This window comes from Microtus pennsylvanicus, chromosome 2 (assembly GCF_037038515.1).
Source record: "Microtus pennsylvanicus isolate mMicPen1 chromosome 2, mMicPen1.hap1, whole genome shotgun sequence".
NCBI lineage: Eukaryota > Metazoa > Chordata > Mammalia > Rodentia > Cricetidae > Microtus > Microtus pennsylvanicus.
In genome coordinates, this window is record NC_134580.1 from 100280590 (window position 1) to 100300231 (window position 19642).

General features: G+C 39.4%; 1 protein-coding gene across 2 annotated transcripts in view; it reads left to right on the forward strand.

Moving 5' to 3' along the window:
* Golm2 (golgi membrane protein 2) overlaps window positions 1-19642 on the forward strand; it is a 78812-nt gene that overhangs the window by 55384 nt on the left and 3786 nt on the right. Inside the window, exon 9 of one of the 2 annotated variants that reach the window (XM_075961968.1) lies at window positions 13450-13617. The exons of the other annotated variant lie outside the window; for it this stretch is intronic. Coding sequence (XP_075818083.1) covers window positions 13450-13617 — 168 coding nt within the window. The remainder of the gene's footprint in view (window positions 1-13449; window positions 13618-19642) is intronic. 2 annotated transcript variants of the gene reach the window in all.

The following is a 19642-nucleotide window of genomic DNA, read 5'->3' on the forward strand; positions in this document are numbered from 1 at the left end:
GAGAACAGGCACCTGGTGAGGCTTCTGTAGAGGGAAGCTCAATATGGCTCCCTCCTCCATCCCTTCCAGTTGTTTCTGCCTTATGTAGGTATGAACAGTAGTACTGTGGAATGAAGTATGCTTAGTTACTTCAGAGACATTGATTTTGGCAAGTTAACATTTCAATGGGACCTATAAGTAAAACCCATGGTAGCAGAGAATTTACTGTAGGAGCTGTTCTTAAACTGTGCTTTCCATTCCATTTTTGTTTAATGGCTTCTCCCCTCCAATTCTAAGTTGACAGAATGCTTAAAAGCTCCAGTTATGATAGCCCCTGTTCCAGAACCATAGTGTTGTTTGCACACAGGTTGCATATGTGTTGAGAACTGGACAGCATATATAATTTATTCAAATACTTCTGTCTTCTAACAGCTACTTATATGGATGTATATGTGAAAATGTAGTTTGGATATTACTTGGCTTTCCTTTAATATTTAAAGCATATTTGTGCATATTGATTAAAATAATAGATAATGTTTTATTTGTAAGACTATAGCTAATATCTTAAATATGTTGGGAAAAAAATCTTTTCTTAAGCCGCACTGTGGAATTAGCCTGTGTGTTGGTTACTTGTTTCACTTCTGTGACAAAATACCTGCAGAAAGCACTTTAAGGAAGAACTTACTGGCTCACAGTTTAAGGTACGGCCGGCCCATCAAGTTGGGAAAGGCATGTCAGCAGGAGCTTGAGGCAGCTGGGCACAGTGCATCCTCAGGCAAGAAGCAGAGTGCTGAGTGCTCTTGCTCAGCTCCCTGTTTTCTTCTTATTCAGTCTGGGATCCCAACCCCTGAGTGACAGCACCCACATTTAGAGTGGATCTTGCAACTTTAATTAGTCTAATCTAGATAACCCTGGACAGACATGCCAGAGGCTAGTCTCTTCAGTGATCCTAGATCCTATCAAGTTGACAATATTAAGCATCACGCCTGAAAACAATTATCTCAACAAGGACAGAGGATAACATTAAACAAGAGATTTAAAGAACTGGTCCTGGTGGCTAACACCTATACCTCTAGGCACTTCAAAGACTGAGACAGGAGGATCATAAATTTGAAGCTAACCAGGGTTAGTGAGTTCAAGGCAAGTCAGGACTGCATAATGAAACCTTGTCTAAAAAGGGGATCAGGGAATCTGAGGATACATCTAAGTTGATAGAGTGTTTGCCTATTGTACATGAAGCCCTCGATTTGATTCCCAGCACCACATAAACCAGAGGAGATCATGTACACCTGTAAATTCAGCTTTTAGAAGGAAGAAGGGTATGAGTTCAAGGTTATCCTTGGTATGTGTTGAGTTTGGGATACAGGCAATTCTTTCAAAAAAAAAAAAAAGAAAGAAAGAAAGAAGGAAGGAAGGAAAATAACAAGGCTGGTAAGATGGCTCAGTGAGTAAGAGTGCTTGCTAACAAACATGATGATCCGAGTTTGATCCCCAGGACACACACAGTGAATAAAAGAGATAACTGACTTTTGCAAACTGTCCTCTGATCTTGACATGCATGTGCCAGATCATACATGTACTCATGCACATGTGTGCACACATGCATGCACACACACACTAAATGTTAAATATATATATAAACAAAATAGGACCGAACGTAGTGGTATATGCCTTTAATCCCAGCACTTGGGAGGCAGAGGCAGGAAGATCTCTGTAAGTTCAAGGACAGCCAGAGCTACACAGAGAAACTCTGCTCAAAAAACCCAATAATAACAACAACAAAGTAAAGTGTCTTAATTTGTCACTCAGATTCATATAACATTGATTCTGTAGAATTTTTCTCTAGTACTGATTTGTATTTATGTATAGGTAGATGAATCTGTAGTTAAAGAATGTCTCTAAATAATGCTTGGAAATTACTCTCTATAACTTACCTTAGAAGGATCTCTGCTGAGCCATAAATTATTTTCTGTGTATCATTAATGTATATGAAGAACTGAAATCACTACTCACTTTTTTGATGGAGGAAGGTCATTGGCTAATAAAGGAACTGCCTTGGCCCATTTTATTGGTTAGAACATAGGTAGGTGGAGTAAACAGAACGGAGTGCTGGGAGGAAGAGGAAGTGAGCTCAGACTCGACAGCTCTCCTCTCGGGAGCAGATGCCTCAGAAAGACGCCATGCTCCCCACTCCAGGGAAGATGCACGCATGAAGCTCCGACCCAGGATGGACTTAGGCTAGAATCTTCCCAGTAAGACCGGTGCTCACAGATTGTTAGAGATGGGTTGACCGGGATATCAGAATTAGCCAGTAAGGGCTAGAGCTAATGGGCCAAGCAGTGATTAAATGAATACAGTTTGTGTGTTGTTACTTTGGGCATAAGCTAGCCGAGCAGGCGGCTGGGGTGCTGGGGACTCAGCCCCGCCGCTCGTATTACTACACTTTTTTTTTTTTTTTTTGGTTTTTTGAGACAGGGTTTCTCTGTGGTTTTGGAGCCTGTCCTGGAACTAGCTCTTGTAGACCAGGCTGGTCTCAAACTCACAGAGATCCGCCTGCCTCTGCCTCCCGAGTGCTGGGATTAAAGGCGTGCGCCACCACTGCCCGGCTGTACTCACTTTTTCAAAGAAAAAAATGTATGTGTTTTGCCTACATGCATGTATATGCATCATATACATGCAGTGCCCCTGGAGGCCAGAAGACAGTGTTGGGCCTCTTAGAACTGGAGTTACAGGCAGTTGTGAGGCACTGTTTTGGTGCTGGGAGCTGAACCTGGGTCCTTTGCAAGAGTAGCAAGTGCTCTAAACCACTCATCGTCTCTCCAGTCCCCCAGGCACTGTTTTTAATTCACTTGACATTATTTGTTAGATGCCCCGTTGTGGGGTAATGGAAACAGGGTCTTGCTATAGAGCCCAAGATGACCTAGAACTTGTAGTTCTCTCCAAACTCAGCTTCCTGGGTGGTACAGGTGTATACCACTACACCAGCTCTCTTACATACCTTTGATCTTACTTTTTATTTTATGTGTATGGGTGTTTCATCTGTGTCTATGTCTGTGTACCACTTATGTATCTGGTGCCTGTGGAGGCCAGAAGAAGGTATCAGATCCATGGAACACATGTTACAGGCAGTTGTAAGCCACCATCTGGGTGCTGGGACTTCAACCCAATTTCTCTGGAAGAGCATCCATCTTAACTGCTGAGATATCTCTCCAACCCCTTAACCAATAATTTTGGTTTTGTTATTAAAAGAGACACAAATATATTCTTTGCATATGTGCATCTGTGTGTATGAATGTGAGTCCATATGCCACAGTGCTTAAGTGGTCAGAGGACACTTCGGGTTTGTGCCTCACTTTCCCCTCTGGCTCATACCTTTCGCCTTGTTTGGAATAGTTACTGGCATGTTGTTTTCAACTTTATATGCCAGACTAGCTGGCTCTTGAACTTCTGGGACCTTATCTGTCTCAGCCTCCCATCTACCTACAGGATCACCATTGCTTGGGTTACGTGTCTGGCTTTTACAGGAATCCTGGGGTTTTAAGCTCAGGTCTTTACACTTGAGCATGTGTTTACCTTCTGAGGTATCTGCCTAGTCTACATATACGTTTTTAATATCTAAATTCCATTGTGCCTTTTACTCTTATTATTTAGATTATTTCATATTTTCTTATTTTAGTTGTCATGATTATGAGTTTGCTTTCCCTTAGATTATTGATGCTTCCTACTTTGAGTGTTTCTTCAAAGAGAGTGCAATTACTGAGTCAAGTACTTACTTGATCAGCTTTGTAGCTGTTAGGTCATCACATTCTTCTTTAGAGCAGTTTTCAGTGTCACTGATCTGTTGTCCTCTGCTCTGTCCACACCCACTTATCTTCTAGGGTATTTAGAATATAATGTTTCCAAGACAAGATCTCCTGAGTAAATTGGGAGCATTGGGACCTTGGGGGAGGGCTGAAGGGGAGGGGGGAGAGGAAGGGAGGGGAGCAGAGAAAAATGTAGAGCTCAATAAATATCAATTTAAAAAAAGAATATAATGTTTCCTTCATGGTGTTTTGGTTGGGTTTGGAAGTATAGCTCAGTAGTAGCACACTTCTCTAGCTTATATAAGACCCTTGGTTCAGTCTCTAGCCCCACTTTCTGATGGTGCCTCTGTGTAACAGACTTAACTGTCCTGGAACTAGCTCTTATAGACCAGGCCTCGAACTCACAGAGATCCGCCTGCCTCTGCCTCCCTAGTGCTGGGATTAAAGGTGTACTTGTATTGATTTTTTAAGCCACTTACTCTGAACATTTTATAGTTTATTTCTGTATACTTACTTCAGATCTTTTAAAATAACTTAGATATTACCCTTTAATAAATGACTTTTGAATCTTTTTCCTACTCTGGTGCCTTTCCTGGTAGAAGGCCTTATTATGTATTTTCTTTAATTAACTAATTGATTGACTTTTTGATTTATGTGTACTTTGGGAGTAAAGTGTGTGCAGATGTATGTGCAGGTGCCTTCAGAGGCCAGAAGACAGTTCTGGGTGTCCTGGAACCGGAGTTACACACAGTTGTGAGCCTCCATGTGGGTGCTGGGAATTGAAACCTCATCCTCTGGAAGAGCAGTCAGAAGTGTCCTGAGCCCATTAAATTGTCATTCCCTATTCTCTCCTAAGAGCCCCTGGCAACCACTAATCTGGTATTGTAGATATCTCAATAAATATAATTATGAAATGTGTGGCCTTAAACCAAGTATGGTAGTACACTCCTGTGAGCCCAGTGTCTGAGCTGTCTGAAGTTCAAGGTCATAGCAAATGAGAAGGTGCCCTTTAATGCCTGGCTTAACATGTTTGGAGTCTTTGAGTGGTGTAGCATGCAATGCTGTTTTATTCCTTTATAAGCTAGATAGCAATCAGTTTATGCATGCAGTTTGTTTATTCGCCTATTTTTGGACACTTGATTTATTTCTACTTTTTGACTATTTTGAGGATTGCTGCCATGAAGCTTCATGCACAGGCTTGCTAAACACCTGTTTTCTGCTTCAGGGTATGTACCTAGACGGGGATTGCTGAGTCACACAGTAATCTATGTTTAGCTTTTTGAGGAACTGCCAGGCTATTTTCCATAACAGCTGCACCATTTTATTAATACATTTTCCCCTGTAATATGGAAGAGTTCCAGGGCAGGGGATATGGCTCAGTTGGTAGAGTGCTTGCCTAGCATTCACTAGCCTAGCATACAGAAAGCTCTGTCCTGGCTCTGATTCTTTGTCAGCACCACATAAAGCCAGGAGGCACACTTGTAATCTCAGCTTCCATAGTGAGTTCAAGATCAGCCTGAACTACATTGAGACACTGTTTCCCAAAAAAAAAAAAAAAAAAAAAAAGTTACAGTTTCCCTAACCCCTAGCAACACTTAGTCTTTTTCCTCTCCTTGTCTGTCTGTCTGTCTGTCTGTCTCTGCTGTCACCCCAGTGGATGTGGTGGGTTCTAACTCTTTCTCTTGTTTGTTTTCAGGGCTGTGGTCTCACTCTTGGCTTTGCACTGGCATCCTAGGCTTCAGATCTTTTGCTTTTGATTTATGTCCCTTGAGACTGAGCTCCTTTTGATGTTCCATTTGTGTGTCCTCTTTGGAGAAATGTCCATTCAAGTCCTCTGCCAGTTTTAAGATTGAAATTTTTTTGTTGTTATAAGAATTTTTTTATTCTTTGTGAATTTCATTCAGAATTTCTTATATATTAGGGATACTATAGCTATTAGTTTTCTATATTAAATACTAGAACCCTTAACTATACCACCTTCAGTTTCTCTCTCTCTCTCTCTCTCTCTCTCTCTCTCTCTCTCTCTCTCTCTCTCTCTCTCTGTGTGTGTGTGTGTGTGTGTGTGTGTGTGTATGTGTGTGTGTGTGTTTATGTTTTTTTGAGACAAAGTTTCTCTGTGTAGCCCTGTCCTCTGCAACAATGTCAAGTGTTCTTAACCACTCAGCCATCTCAGCTCCTTGTTGTAGGTTTTCCTTTAGAGCCTATGACCTGTGTAGCCACAGGTTCTTGGCCCCAGTACTAGTCCCAAGTATGGTTTGTGGAGCAGACCTTACATTCAGTCAGAAAGTGGTTACTCCCATGATTTGAAGATACTGTTGCTCCAATGGGCCTTCTTACCAGAGTTGACAGCGGGATAGGACTGCTGATGGCTTTTCTTCTCCAGTAGCCTGCATTGCACCTCCCAGCACAGGAAAGCTAGCCAGTAGGGATGAAGCTTTCATATCTCCAGAAGTTACCTTCATCAGCTCCTTTAAAGTATGATTTTATATGTATGAAGACATATGTTTGTAGAGCATGATGCATTGGAGTCCAGAGGAGAGCTTTGTGGAGTTGGTTCTTTCCATCTTTTCCTGTGTTCTGGGAACTGAATTCAGGTTGCCATATTATGTAACAAACACTTTTTACTCTCTGAGCCATTTCACCTGTCAGTTCTAATTAGTACATTTATCTTGAGTCTGTGAGTTTGAGAAGTACTGTTTTGTATGGATTCGATCCTTAAAGTTTAAAAAGGTTGGGGGTTTTTTTCTTCAAAAAAAATTTTACTTACAGTTATATTCTTTTTTTTGAGATGTGTGGATTGAATCCAAGACCTTATAGAGGCTAGGCCTCTATCTATATCCTGAGCATCAGTTGATTAAGTTCTAATGAACACCTTTCAGAAAACTTAATTTATGTTGAGTTGAGACTGTTTACTACTACTTAACAAAATCTATTTCCTATACTGTATAAATATTAGTCATAATCTATAATCTTTACATCCAAGACTTCATACTTCCTTGGCTTTGGTAGTCTTATGATTATCTCTGAAATTGTTGCTCTTTAAATTCAGTTGATTGTAGCATGAATAATAAAAACCGAGACAGATATTGGGGTTCAACCTGAAGGTCAGAAAAGCAAAGCAGCCAAGCCACTAGAGAGCCCTTACCTCTAAAAAATCCTCAAACTAAAGCCTATCTTATCCCAGTTTATATTCCTCTGTAGTGCGGGATTAAAGGTGTGAGCCACCACTACCTGAATTTGTTTCTTCATTGATCTTGTGTAGCCCAGCAGGGTCTTGAACTGACAGAGCTCCATCTGCCTCTGTCTCCCAAATCCTGGGATTAAGAGTGTGTGACACCACTGCATGGCCTCTGGTGGCTTAGTTTTACCTTCTGGTCTTCAGGCAAGCTTTATTTATAAAACATAAATAAAATATCACTATAGTTGATATTATATATTTACCTTTTTTCTTGTTATTTCAAACTAGGTTTGTTTTCGTTGTGTTTTGTTTGTGCATGTGTTTGTATATATACATGTGTGTTCATGAGGATATTGACACATGTATGTGCATGCATGTGGAGACCTGAAATTAGCATGAGGTGTCTTCCTATATCACTGTCTACTTTTTGCTGAGGCTGAATCAATCACATCAAGTGTAACTGGCTAGCTTGCCTTGGGGATCTTGTCTCTGCTTCCTGTGTGCTAGAATTACAGGTTGTCACCTGTAATTTTCAGATAGGTGCTGGGAACCTCAGCTCTGGGTTCCACTCTTAAGCAGCAAGCGCTTTATCCACTGAGCCATCTCTCTAAACCCTTGTTGTGTCTTCAACTATTACTGTAAGTAGATAATTTACCTTTCACAGAGATCCACCTCTCCCTACATTGTGAGTGCATGGTACTACTCATTTTGTAGCTTTCTGCTACTATTTGCTCATGCATTCAATACATTTTTTTACAAGGATTTGCAAAAATACTTATTGACGGTGTGGGAAAAGATTTTATAGAATTATCTTCACGATTCTTTTTGTTTGTTTGTTTGTTTGTTTGTTTGTTTTTCGAGACAGGGTTTCTCTGTGGCTTTGGAGCCTGTCCTGGAACTAGCTCTTCTAGACCAGGCTGGTCTCGAACTCACAGAGATCCGCCTGCCTCTGCCTCCCGAGTGCTGGGATTAAAGGCGTGCGCCACAATCGCCCGGCTTATCTTCACGATTCTTAACTCAAATTACTCACACCAAATTTCTGATAATGTTTAAAATGTTAAATCTAATGTCTTTCTTGTAAGTGTAAAACTGGCCTTTGTGGTTAAGTTCCCCTTTATTTAAAGAGTCCAATTTTTAAGAATTCTGTCTTAAGATCTGTAGATCTATGACTTTTACTGCCATTTTTATTTATACTCAGAGAATGTCATCAGTATTATTCATTCAGCTTTGTTTGCCGGGGGTGAACATCATTGAGTCATGACTAAAGTTTATTTTAAAGTGTAGTTTTACCTTGTAATTTTCTTCCTTTTGTATTTCATATTAGTTACTTTCATTGCCGTAACCACACCATCTTGCAAGAAGCAACTTAAGGAGGGAAATGTTTGTTTTGGCTCACAGTTCATGGTAACAGAGTCCATTATGGTAGGGAAGGCATGCTCACAGTCAGAAAAGGTAGAAAGGATGAATGGTACTAGCATTCTTTCTCTAGCTTGCTTTCTCTTTTTCATTCAGAGACCCTAGCCCATAGGATGGATTTGTCTACATTCAGGGTGGTCCTTCCTCTTCAGTTAATCCTTTTCTAGAAATGTCCTAGACACATCTAGAAGTATATTTCATTAGGACTCTGAATCTAGTCAAGTTGACAGTGAAGATTAGCCCCATAGCCTTATCATTTTCTCATTTATTTTTGTCTTTGTCAAATTTTTCTCCCTCTTTTTTTTTTTAGCTTTTTTAAAAGTTTTTTTTTGTTGTTGTTTTGGTTTTGGTTTTTTGGAGGATTTTGGTTTTTTGGTTTTGGTTTTGTTTTTTGAGACAGGGTCTCTCCATATAACTGTCTGGCCTGGATCTTGCTGTGTAGACCAGGCTAGCTTCTAACAGAGATCTGCCTGCCTCTGCCTCCTGAGTTGTGGAATTAAAGGCATGTGCACTCATAACCAGATACCCTTGTTAAGTTTTTATATCCTTGTCAACAATCTTCAATAACGGGATTATTAGAGCTACACTCTCTATCCTGCCAGAGAGTTGGTGAGTGGCAATGAGCAACACCAGTCAGATTGCTATGAAGATTGCAGTTCCTGACTTAAACCTCTTTTTACGTGTACATTAAAACTTGAAAATGCTGCTTTGGGAACATGTTGTCTGCTCAGGAGCAGGGGACGGAGGGAGTCCAGCGCGTGCACGTGCTAGGCAAATGCTCTATTACCTAGTTGCAGCTCCAATCCCAAGACTGTTATTTGGAAGTAGAATACTCTTTAATATGTCTTTGTGCTGTTTTTAGCGAGCACCTTCTTGTACTTTGAAACTGTTGTGCTGTCACATATTTGGTACGGTCCTAGCTTTGTCTGTGCTATCTTGTCTAAGTCAGTTTCTCTTCTTGAGCTTCTTCAGAGCATGCTTTCATTAGTATATGCAGCATGTCACTTTGTCCTATGATGACTGCTTACTTTTCTCTTCTCTGCTAAGATGATAACATCATTAGGGTGAGAGTGTATTACTTTTTGTTCTCCCAGTCTAGCAAGCATTTGTTAAACACTGATAAAGTTGTTCTATCAGTATTTGAATTTTGTATTCCTTTAGATAAGCAATGAATTTATTTATTTAATATATAATGATACTTAATATACAATTAATGTTTTCATTTTATATATTTTGGTGTAAGATTATTAGCCCTAAACAGGGTTTTTCTGTGTAGCCCTAGCTGTCCTGGAACTAGCTCTGTAGACCAGGCTGGCCTTGAAGTCACACAGATCCACCTGCCTCTGCCTCCCAAGTGCTGGGATCAAAGGCATGTGCCACTACCACCCGGCTAGCCCTAAAATTTTTGTATTTTCTCTTATTGAAAAATTATAAGGCAGTATACATCTTTAATCCTGGAACTCCAGAGGCATAGATAGGTGGATCTCTGTGAGTTCCAGGCCAGTTTGATTTACATAATGAGCTCTAGACCACACACTGAGAACGTTTCTCAAAATAAATAAGTGAATAAACCATATATGTGTATATATATTTGTTTCAGTTTTTATTTTTAATCAGTAGGGTGGAGGGGCTCACAGGTGGGCCAGTCTAACTGAAATGAAGAATTCCAGATTCAACTACTCTTTTTATCTTTAGGAAAACAGTGGCGGGGAGGGTGCTAGAGAAAAGGCTCTGAAGTTAAGAGCAGAGTACTTTTGCAGAGGACCTGAGTTTGATTCCCAGCACCAGCTCCAAAGGATCCAACATCTTCTGACCTCCACAGGCATTGCTGGTGCACACATATGTGCACGTGCACACATACATATTTTTAAAAATAATTAAAAACGAGAGAATATTTTACTAATTTATTCTGATTTTGTTCTTCGTCTGGAAGCACTAGAATATTATTTATGATTTTAATTGTTTTGTTTTTCAAGACAGGGTTTCACTGAGTGGAACTCACTCTATAGACCAGGCTGGCCTTGAACTCACAAAGATCTGCCCACCTCTGCCTCCCAAGTGCTGGGATTAAAGGTGTACACTGCCATGCCCAGATTTGATTTTAATTATTAATTTTTCTTTAACTATATTCCAAATAGGTGGAAGAATATTTGGAATTGAAAGTAAGGTTAAGCCTTCTTGTTTATTAGATACATAAGTACACACTTTATAGGAATGCTTAGACTTCTATGAAATTTGGCAGTTTGATCTTTTATTGGGCTATAACTATATGTTCACAATATGTTCACAATGTTTTGTTGAAAAATCTTTTGCAGAAATAGAAAACTTAACTGGGTAGTGGTGGTGCACGCCATTGATCCCAGCACTGGGGAGGCTGAGGCAGGCAGATCTCTGTGAGTTCAAGGCCAGCCTGTTCTACAAGAGCTAGTTCCAGGACAGGTTTCAAAGCTACAGAGAAACCCTGTCACAAAAAAGAAAGAAAGAAAGAAAGAAAGAAAGAAAGAAAGAAAGAAAGAAAGAAAGAAAGAAAGAAAGAAAGAAAGAAAGAAAGAAAGAAAGAAAGAAAGAAAGAGAAAGGAAGGAAGGAAGGAAGGAAGGAAGGAAGGAAGGAAGGAAGGAAGGAAGAAAGAAAAGAAAAGAAAAGAAAAGAAATAGAAAACTTTATGATCTGTGGCTATATTCAGCTAACATGGGAATTGTGTGTAGATCTATGTGATTTTTTTAATTAGAAGTGATTGGAAATATTTATTACATTTATATTGTATGTGTGTTCATACACCTGCTACAGTGTATGCATGTCAGCCAAAGGACAACTTGCCCTTTCTCCTCCCACTGTCTCCCTTTTTGGTTGTTGTTGGTTTCTTTTTGTTTTATTTTGTTTTGTTTTTTGTTTTTGTTTTTCTTCAAGACAGGGTTTCGCTGTGTAGTCTTGTCTGTCCTAGAACTCACTCTGCAGACCAAGCTGGCCTTATCCACCTGCCTCTGCCTTCTGAGTGCTGGAATTAAAGGCATGCACCACCACTGCCCAGCTCACCGTGTGCCTTTTAAGAATGGAATTCAGGTCTTCAGGCTTGATTTCAGGTTCCTTTATGTCCTTAGTAAATTAACCTCATTCCTATTTGGAGATTATAATGATGTTCGTATTTTTAAATGTGTGTATGCACGCGTGTGCACCATGGTGAGAGTATAGAGGCAGAAGATAACTTGTAGGAGTTGTTCTTCTCCTTTCATCTTTGCCTTGGGCTCCAGGATTTTACTCAGGTCATCAGACTTTTGTAGCAAGTACCTTTACCATCAGAGTCATCTTTCCTGACCTTTAATATTAATTTTCATTCTGGTAAATTTAATGCTAAAGTAGTTTTGTGAAGTTTTTATTGCTTTCTTTGTTGCAGGTCTAGGAACTGAGCACATAGCTTGATGTAGTGTAGACAAGTGATCTATCACTAATTTTTACTCCCAGCCCTCGTCTGTTTGTGGATTAGATTTTTGTGTACCTGGAGTGTTTACTTGTACATTTTGGAATGTGTGTTCTTATATATCAGGGAGAGAGATCAGGCATGGCAGAAGGCCCATTACCTGCTGAGCCATCTCACTGGCCCCATTTCTGCTTTTAATGTCCAGGTATTAACAGCTTTTTATATGAGGTATTAAGTTTATTGCCCTTCTTGAATTTTCATTGTTATGAAAGCATATGTGATTTTAAATAGACCAACTTCTTTAAGCTTCCATTGACATTTAAAAGACCTGACCTAGGAAACAGAAAGGGATAACAGGATTTTTTCAAGGCAAATACTAATAAGGATCTGATTTGTACTGTTTGCCATGCCTCCTTAGGAGCCCATGGCTATGGCTAGTCAGTATTACTAAAAGGAATTTGAAGTAGCCTTCAGATAGTGTTAGTTTGTCTTACAGTGCAAAGAGAATTCAGTTTGCATAGAACTCAATGATTGCTTTAAAAATGGTCTTCAAATCATTCATGAATAATATATGTAGCAGTAAACGACTTCAGATTTCAGTACATATCATATTTATTCTCTTCCTAAAATATCATTTTCAACTAGTACTTACATTAATGAAATTATAGGTCTTCCAGACAGTAGTGGCACATGCCTTTAATCCCAGCACTCAGAAAGCAGAAGCAGGTAGATCTCATGAGTTTGAGGACAGCCTGGTCTATAGAGAGAGTTCCAGAACAGCCAGGGCTACACTGTGAAACCCTCTCTTGTAAAACCAAGAGAGAGAGAGAGAGAGAGAGAGAGAGAGAGAGAGAGAGAGAGAGAGAGATTGATTATAGGTCATTAGAAAAGGAATTCTAGCCAGGCCTGTGGTGGTGCATGCCTTTAATCCCAGCATTTGGGAGGTAGAGGAAGGCAGATCTCTGTGATTTCGAGGCCCACCTGGTCTACAAGAGCTGGTTCCAGGACAGGCTCCAAAGCTCTCAAAAAAGAAAGGAAGGAAGGGAGGGAGGGAAGAAGGAAGGAAGGAAGGAAGGAAGGAAGGAAGGAAGGAAGGAAGGAAGGAAGGAAGGAAGGAAGGAAGAAAGGAAGGGAATTCTAAACATGGCACCCTTTACTTTAAGAAAACTTTTAAATCACCAGAATTAGGGAGACCATCTTGATCTACACAATAAAACTTTGCCTCAGCAAAAAACATTAAACTTTTTTGTTGTTGTTGTTGTTGTTGTCCTGGAGCTCCTCCTACCTCTGCCTCAAAGTTCTGGGATTAAAAGTGTCCATCACCACCGCCTGCAGAAAACATTAAATCTTAACAGGAAACACTAAACACAAAAGAGAAATTGTTGACTAAATTTTATTTGGGGGTACAGCAGGAGTAGAGTTGCTGCTCGGCCCACTATTCTCTTAAAGTATAATCAATAAACTTATTTTTTTAAGGTATTTTGAGTCTTCATTCTTAATTACTTTTGTCTTGTATAATCTTCATAAAATGTGTTCTTTTGTGACCAGTACTCTGAACGTTGCTGGGTTTCCCTTGACTACTTTCCCGTCTGTCTTCAGTATAGGTCCCTTCTTCTCTGCTCTTTACTCTTGAATTAATCCTCTACCTACTTCACAGGCCGATTCTTTGATGAAAATGAATCCCCTGTTGATCCGCAGCATGGCTCTAAACTGGCGGATTATAATGGGGATGATGGTAACGTAGGTGAGTATGAGGCAGACAAGCAGGCTGAGCTGGCTTACAATGAGGAAGAAGATGGTGATGGTGGAGAGGAAGACGTCCAAGGTGAGCGTGGCCTGGCTTCCATGCTGTGACCGTGAAACTCACCTCTTAGGTTTGGTTGAATTTGTGTAGAATTTTCCCCACTTACAGTCATAGCTGTATCTTAGTCTGAACTCAAGATTTTGTGCAATTTTTCAGTTTTGAGAACTATTTTATGATAGAAGTTTGTGAGTAATTGGAAGGGTCATTCTTTTCATTTTCATATTATATTATTGATATAGTGACAATTTGAAATGCAGAGTTCTCAAAATTTTTAGGATTAAATTGTTTGAAATGACTCTAGGCATTACTTGAGGCAAATACTTCAGAAAATACCTTTTTTTTTTTAAAAAAAATCTCACTGGAGCATACTTAGTATTCTAAGTATATACAAATATTGCCCAGACAGCTTTTTTGTTAAAGCAAAGCCACATGGTCTCCATAAGGAACAGAAATTTATTCTGCCCATGATGGGACATGAGAAGGTGAAGTGTTCTGACAACTTTAACCTTTATATTTAACGAAAGGTTTGAAAGATTTGTCTTCATGGTTAATACACAGATTCAACACATTTTTTTCTTGTTAACAATTGCTTCTAAGCTTTTAACTTAGTAAAAGTTAAGATTCCTACCTGTGTGCATGCCTCGGACCACACTGCTGTGCTGTAGTGGGGCTTTGGGCTTCTTTTCTGCCTGCTTGTGTTCAGTAGTATCTATGGAGTTTTAGAGTTTTAGAGTGTTTTTTATAAAAGTTACCTTTGATCTTAGGGTATAAAGTATAAGATTTCTGTAATACAGTGCATGAGTTTTCTGGGGTAACCAGTTTTTATTTCTTTTTATAGTTATTAAGTTACTTAGGTTCAGGACAAGAATTAATTTTTTTAAAACTTAGAAAATAATTTAATTGCCCTCGAATACTATATAGTTAGGATAAAAAGGAAGGCTAGTGATCTGACATCCTAGGCATTATTTTGTAGTCCACTCTAGATTGGGAATAAGAATAAATACAGTTATTTGTGGAAAAGGAGATTAATAGGTACTGGAAGTTCTGTGAGGACATCATCTCATTCTTTTCTCATCATTTTTTACTTTGCTCATTGCTTTTATGATTTGATTGGATTATGTTTGCTTGCCTTTATCTGTAACACTTTATGTCTTTTGTCTTGCATGTGTATCATCACCAATTAGATTGTAAGCTCTTGAGCAACCAGAATTTTCATTTATTTTACCTTGCATCTTATTTGTGTTCTTTTTTGTGCCTGTTCTCCCACAGTGTTTACACTCAGGGCCCAAGCAATGCTGTTAACTGTTAGTTATTCTTTTCCATTGGCTTCTGTTCTTATAACTGACCGGCTGAATGTTCTTTAACTCTGGTCACAGCTTGCTCATTTGCACTTTGAGGAGTCTTCCCCCCCCCTTAAGGATATCTATCATTTAATTAGTTCATTTTGAGGTTTTTATTAGAGCAATTAATTTCAAGTATTATTAATAATTCTTACATTTTTGCTTGTCTTAAGCCTGATGATTTTTAATCACAGAATTTCTTTTAATATTTGTGTCAATTTTATGCACAGTGAGTGATTTATCTTCAGTGATTTCCCTCTTCCGTTCTTGTATTCTCCACACCCATTTCTCATTACTGCTATGCTTTTCCTTTCACAAAAGAATCTAAGTTTATTGGTTCTAAGGCCCAAGATGTTTTCAGTGAAGTAGGGAGGTGCTTTTTATCCCCCCCCCCTCTTCTTTTAGGATCTCTTGTAATCCAGGCTCACATTTAGCATATAGTTGAGGGCAACCTTGAACTTTTAATCTCCTGCCTCCATCTCCCAAGGGCTGAATTAGAAGCATATGCCAACACCTCCAGTCTTATGTGGTGCTGGGAAAGAAACATAGGGCCTCACAGGTAGTGGGTGAGCACTCTACCAACTAAGCCACATCCTCAGTTCTAAATTCTTTGCTTCAGTGTTTGCAAGTAAATCTTCCTTGAGTTGAGACTTGCTTCTTAATATTTATCTTATTTTAGTGTTTGTTAGTAATAGTGGAGACTCATCACAGAATAGAAATAAGCAGGAATGGCAGCCCCAGTAAAGGGAAATATATTGGGTAAACTGACTTTAACATAAGTATTTAAAAGACTTAAAATAATTTCAAACGCATTTGTAAAATTAGGTTCATTATTAACTGTCCAAAGAGTGGGGGGGGGAGCAGCTCAGCCCCTACTTAACAAGTTAGTTTGCAGATATTATTGCAAGGTCAGATTTTGCAGAGTTGAAATCATTTTTCACTGTGTCAGTATCGTTACAGTGCTTTTACAGCCCAAGCAAGTCTTAAAATTGAGAAATGGGGGCTGGGAGAACAAAACCACATATTGGAGTTAGAGTTAAAAGAAAGTCTGTGTAGTGCTTCTTAAATCACATAGATATTCTGTGCAGTTTTTCATTTAGAGCTAGAATGTGGCCCACCTTTCAATGGAGTTGTTGTGTATAACTTAATTACTGTAGGAAAATACAATCCCTATTTCAAAATGCCTGAGGCACATTTATCCCCAAACTCAGGAAAAAAGAAATGTTTTTCCACTGTTAGAGCCTTACTACCAAAGATAAAAACAAACCCTGGTGCCCTGAAGTGTGGCTGGGCATGGGGGCCCACACATGTAATCCAGCACTCAGGAAGCTGAGACAGGACAACAGAGAGAGCTCTAAGCTATTCTGAGCTACAGATCCACATCTTTTCTTTTTGGTTTTTTAAAACAGGGTTTCTTTGGAGCCAGTTCTGGAACTAGCTCTTGTAGACCAGGCTGGCCTTGAACTCAGAGAGATCTGCCTGCCTCTGCCTCCCCAGTGCTGGGACTAAAGGCGTGTGCCACCACCTCCTGGCCACACCTTTTCTTTTTTTTTAATATTTATTGATTTATTATGTATGCAATATTCTGTCTGTATGTATGTCTGAAGGCCAGAAGAGGGCACCAGACCTCATTACAGATGGTTGTGAGCCACCATGTGGTTGCTGGGAATTGAACTCAGGACCTTTGGAAGAGCAGGCAGTGCTCTTAACCTCTGAGCCATTTCTCCAGCCCCCCACATCTTTTCTTTTACTTTAAATTTTTTCCCTATTTTATGTTGAGTGTTTTGTTTACGTGTGTGTCTGATGCCAGAAGAGGACAGAAGTGGGTGTTATATCCCCTGGAGCTGGAGTTACATATGGTTGTTAGCCACCATATAGGTGCAGGGAATCAAACCTGAGTCCCTTAGAAGAACATCTAGTACTCTTACTGCTGAGCTATCTCTCCAGCACCAAGACCTTGCTTAAGAGCAGGGAAGAAGTGGGGAGGACTTGAGGAAGAAGTATTATTAAGGTTTTCTAGGCACAGGCTCTGCTCTGCTGATTGTGGGAGCAGTTTGAGGAGTGAGGGATACAGGGTTAGAAATTCCAACTGAAGGCTAAGATTTCTGTTAAATATACTCTGGCATAGATCTTAAACAAGTCAGATTGTAAAATGGTGACTTTGACCAATAGGAAGCTAAAGCATTCCAGCCTTACTGTTCTCTGTTCATACATAACTGATAATGGAGTCAGCACTATTACTGTTACCTCCAGTATGTGCTAATAAAATTAAATAAGGCCTCCTTTCCTGTGTTGACTTATTTTTATTTCAGATTCTTAGAGTATCCTAAAGGGAATAATTTATTTGCAATGATATAAAAATTTGAAAAGAGTAACTCTGGAAACAGTATGCCTTAGATAGATAACAAGTCTTTGGGGTTTTTTTTTGTTTGTTTGTTTTATTTTGTTTTGTTTTATTTTGTTTTGTTTTGTTTTTTGAGATGAGATTTCTCTGTAATAGCCCCAGCTGTCCTGGAACTCGAGCTGTAGTCCAAGCTGACCTCAGACTTACAGACATCCCCTGCCTCTGCCTCCCAAGTGCTGGGATTTCATTCTTTATGCTTATAAGAAGATAGAAACTTGGGCCTGGAGGGGTAGGTGGCTCAACTGTTCGTCAGAGGACCTGGGCTCAATGCCCAACATCCACATGGCATTCCACGACCATCTGGAACTCCAGTTCCAGGGGATCCAGTACCCTCTTCTGACCTCCAGCCCATGTAGGTTGGGAACAAACAAAACACTCACATACATAAAATTTTTAAGTTTTTTAAACAGTTGTTACTTTTGGAGCTGGAGAGATGGCTCAGAGGTTAAGAGCACTGGCTGCTCTTCCAAAGGTCCTGAGTTCAATTCCCAGCAACCACATGATGGCTCACGGCCATCTGTAAGGAGATCTGGTGCCCTCTTCTGGTGTGCAAGCATACATAGAAGGAATGTTGTATACATAATAAATAAATAAATCTTAAAAAAAAATTGTTACTTTTAAGTGTTCCTGTGTATGTCTATGTCATCAGATCCCCTGAACTAGAGTTACAGATAATTGTAAGCCACCTGTTTTGGGTACTGAGCACTGAACTCAGATCCTTTAGAAGAGCAGCAAATGCTCTTAACTGCCGAGCTGTCTTTCCAGCTCAAAAGTAAAATTTTAAAAAGAATATAAATTTCCTTTGCTCTTTAATCTCGAAGTCTTTAGTTTATTTGTAAATATTAATAAGCAGTAGGTACTGTCTACATACAGAAGTTTAGCTGAGTATTTCAGAGCCTACATCCCAATGATTAAAAGCCTGGATTCCAATTCTCTCTTGTAATTCCCACAACTATAAGGCAGAAATACATGTACTTACGTATGTGTGTATGTACTTCTAACAGAAGTTATGTAGACTGCATGATTTGGTATCAGCACTTAAAACAGAGCACTTCATTCTGTAAAGCACTGTCTTAAGTGTTTGCTCAATAGTTTTTTAAGTAAAAAAATCTAGAATTTTCTCTCTGGATTGCCTCCTTTGAAGGATAGTTGTCCTCCGCTCTGTGGGTGAGCTTGTGACTCTGTGGGCCTCAGTGTCATAGTTTAGTTCATAGTCCTTTCTTACACTCTCAGGGGGCTTTACACTGATATCACAAATGATGGCTAGCTCTCTGGTTGTATTGCCTTGGTTTCCTCATGGTTAGATACTTCAGGTTCTGCTGCTTTCTCTTTGTATTTATTCATATAAAGTTCAGAAAAGTAACAACATTTTTCCTGCAATAACTTTTGTGTTTAATTTCTCAAAATGTTCCATTGCTCCATGATTGTCTTCATTTAGTTACTAATTCTTGAAAGATGTGTTCAGAGGCATAGATTGAGACCTCATAACTCAGGTTCTCCAGAGGGCATTCTGGCTAAGTGTCTATGATTGTTTCCCCACTTTTAAAGACAAAGATAGGTTTGTTTTGTTTTGTTTTTTAAGTGTGGTTTTTGTTTTTTATAAGAAAGTGATTGCCATGATTATAACACACAAATGTGAATATAACTTCAGCCTTTACAAATGTTTACATCTGGGATGCGTTTTACTTTAAAGATAACATACGTGATTATCAAGCAAGGCCTGGTGGCACAGGCCTCTAATCCCAGGAGCTCTGTAGGCTGAGGACAGGGGATTGTAAATTCAAGACCAGCCTAGGCAACTTTTAGTGAGATACTATCTCAAAAATAAAAAGTAAAATCCATCTAGGGATATGGCTTGGTGAGTAGTGTGATCAGAGCCTTGGGTCCATCCATAGCACATAAAACAGAAGAAAATCAAATGACACACAGATCTAACCAGGCTGAGGATGACGAGTGTGCAGACAGACTTTTTGGAAGTCAGTCCACAGCACCACTTCCTAAAAAACAAAAAAGTGATCAGTTTTAAGAATATGGTACAAAATGGTTGCCTGCAATTCTAAACAAGAATTTCTTTGATTTTAACAGGAAAGTTGTTGAAAGGAAAAATAAAGTTGGCTTGTTTGTCATTTCTGAAAGGCCAAAACAGCATGTGGAAGGTTGAAACAGGAGGATTATGAGTTCAAAGCCAGCCTGAGCTACATAGTGAAGTTGTCTCAAAAACAAACTGTTGTAGGGAGTTTAGATCTGGGAGGAGTTGGTGTAGGGCTTGGGGGTCAGTATGATCAAAATACAGGTATGACAT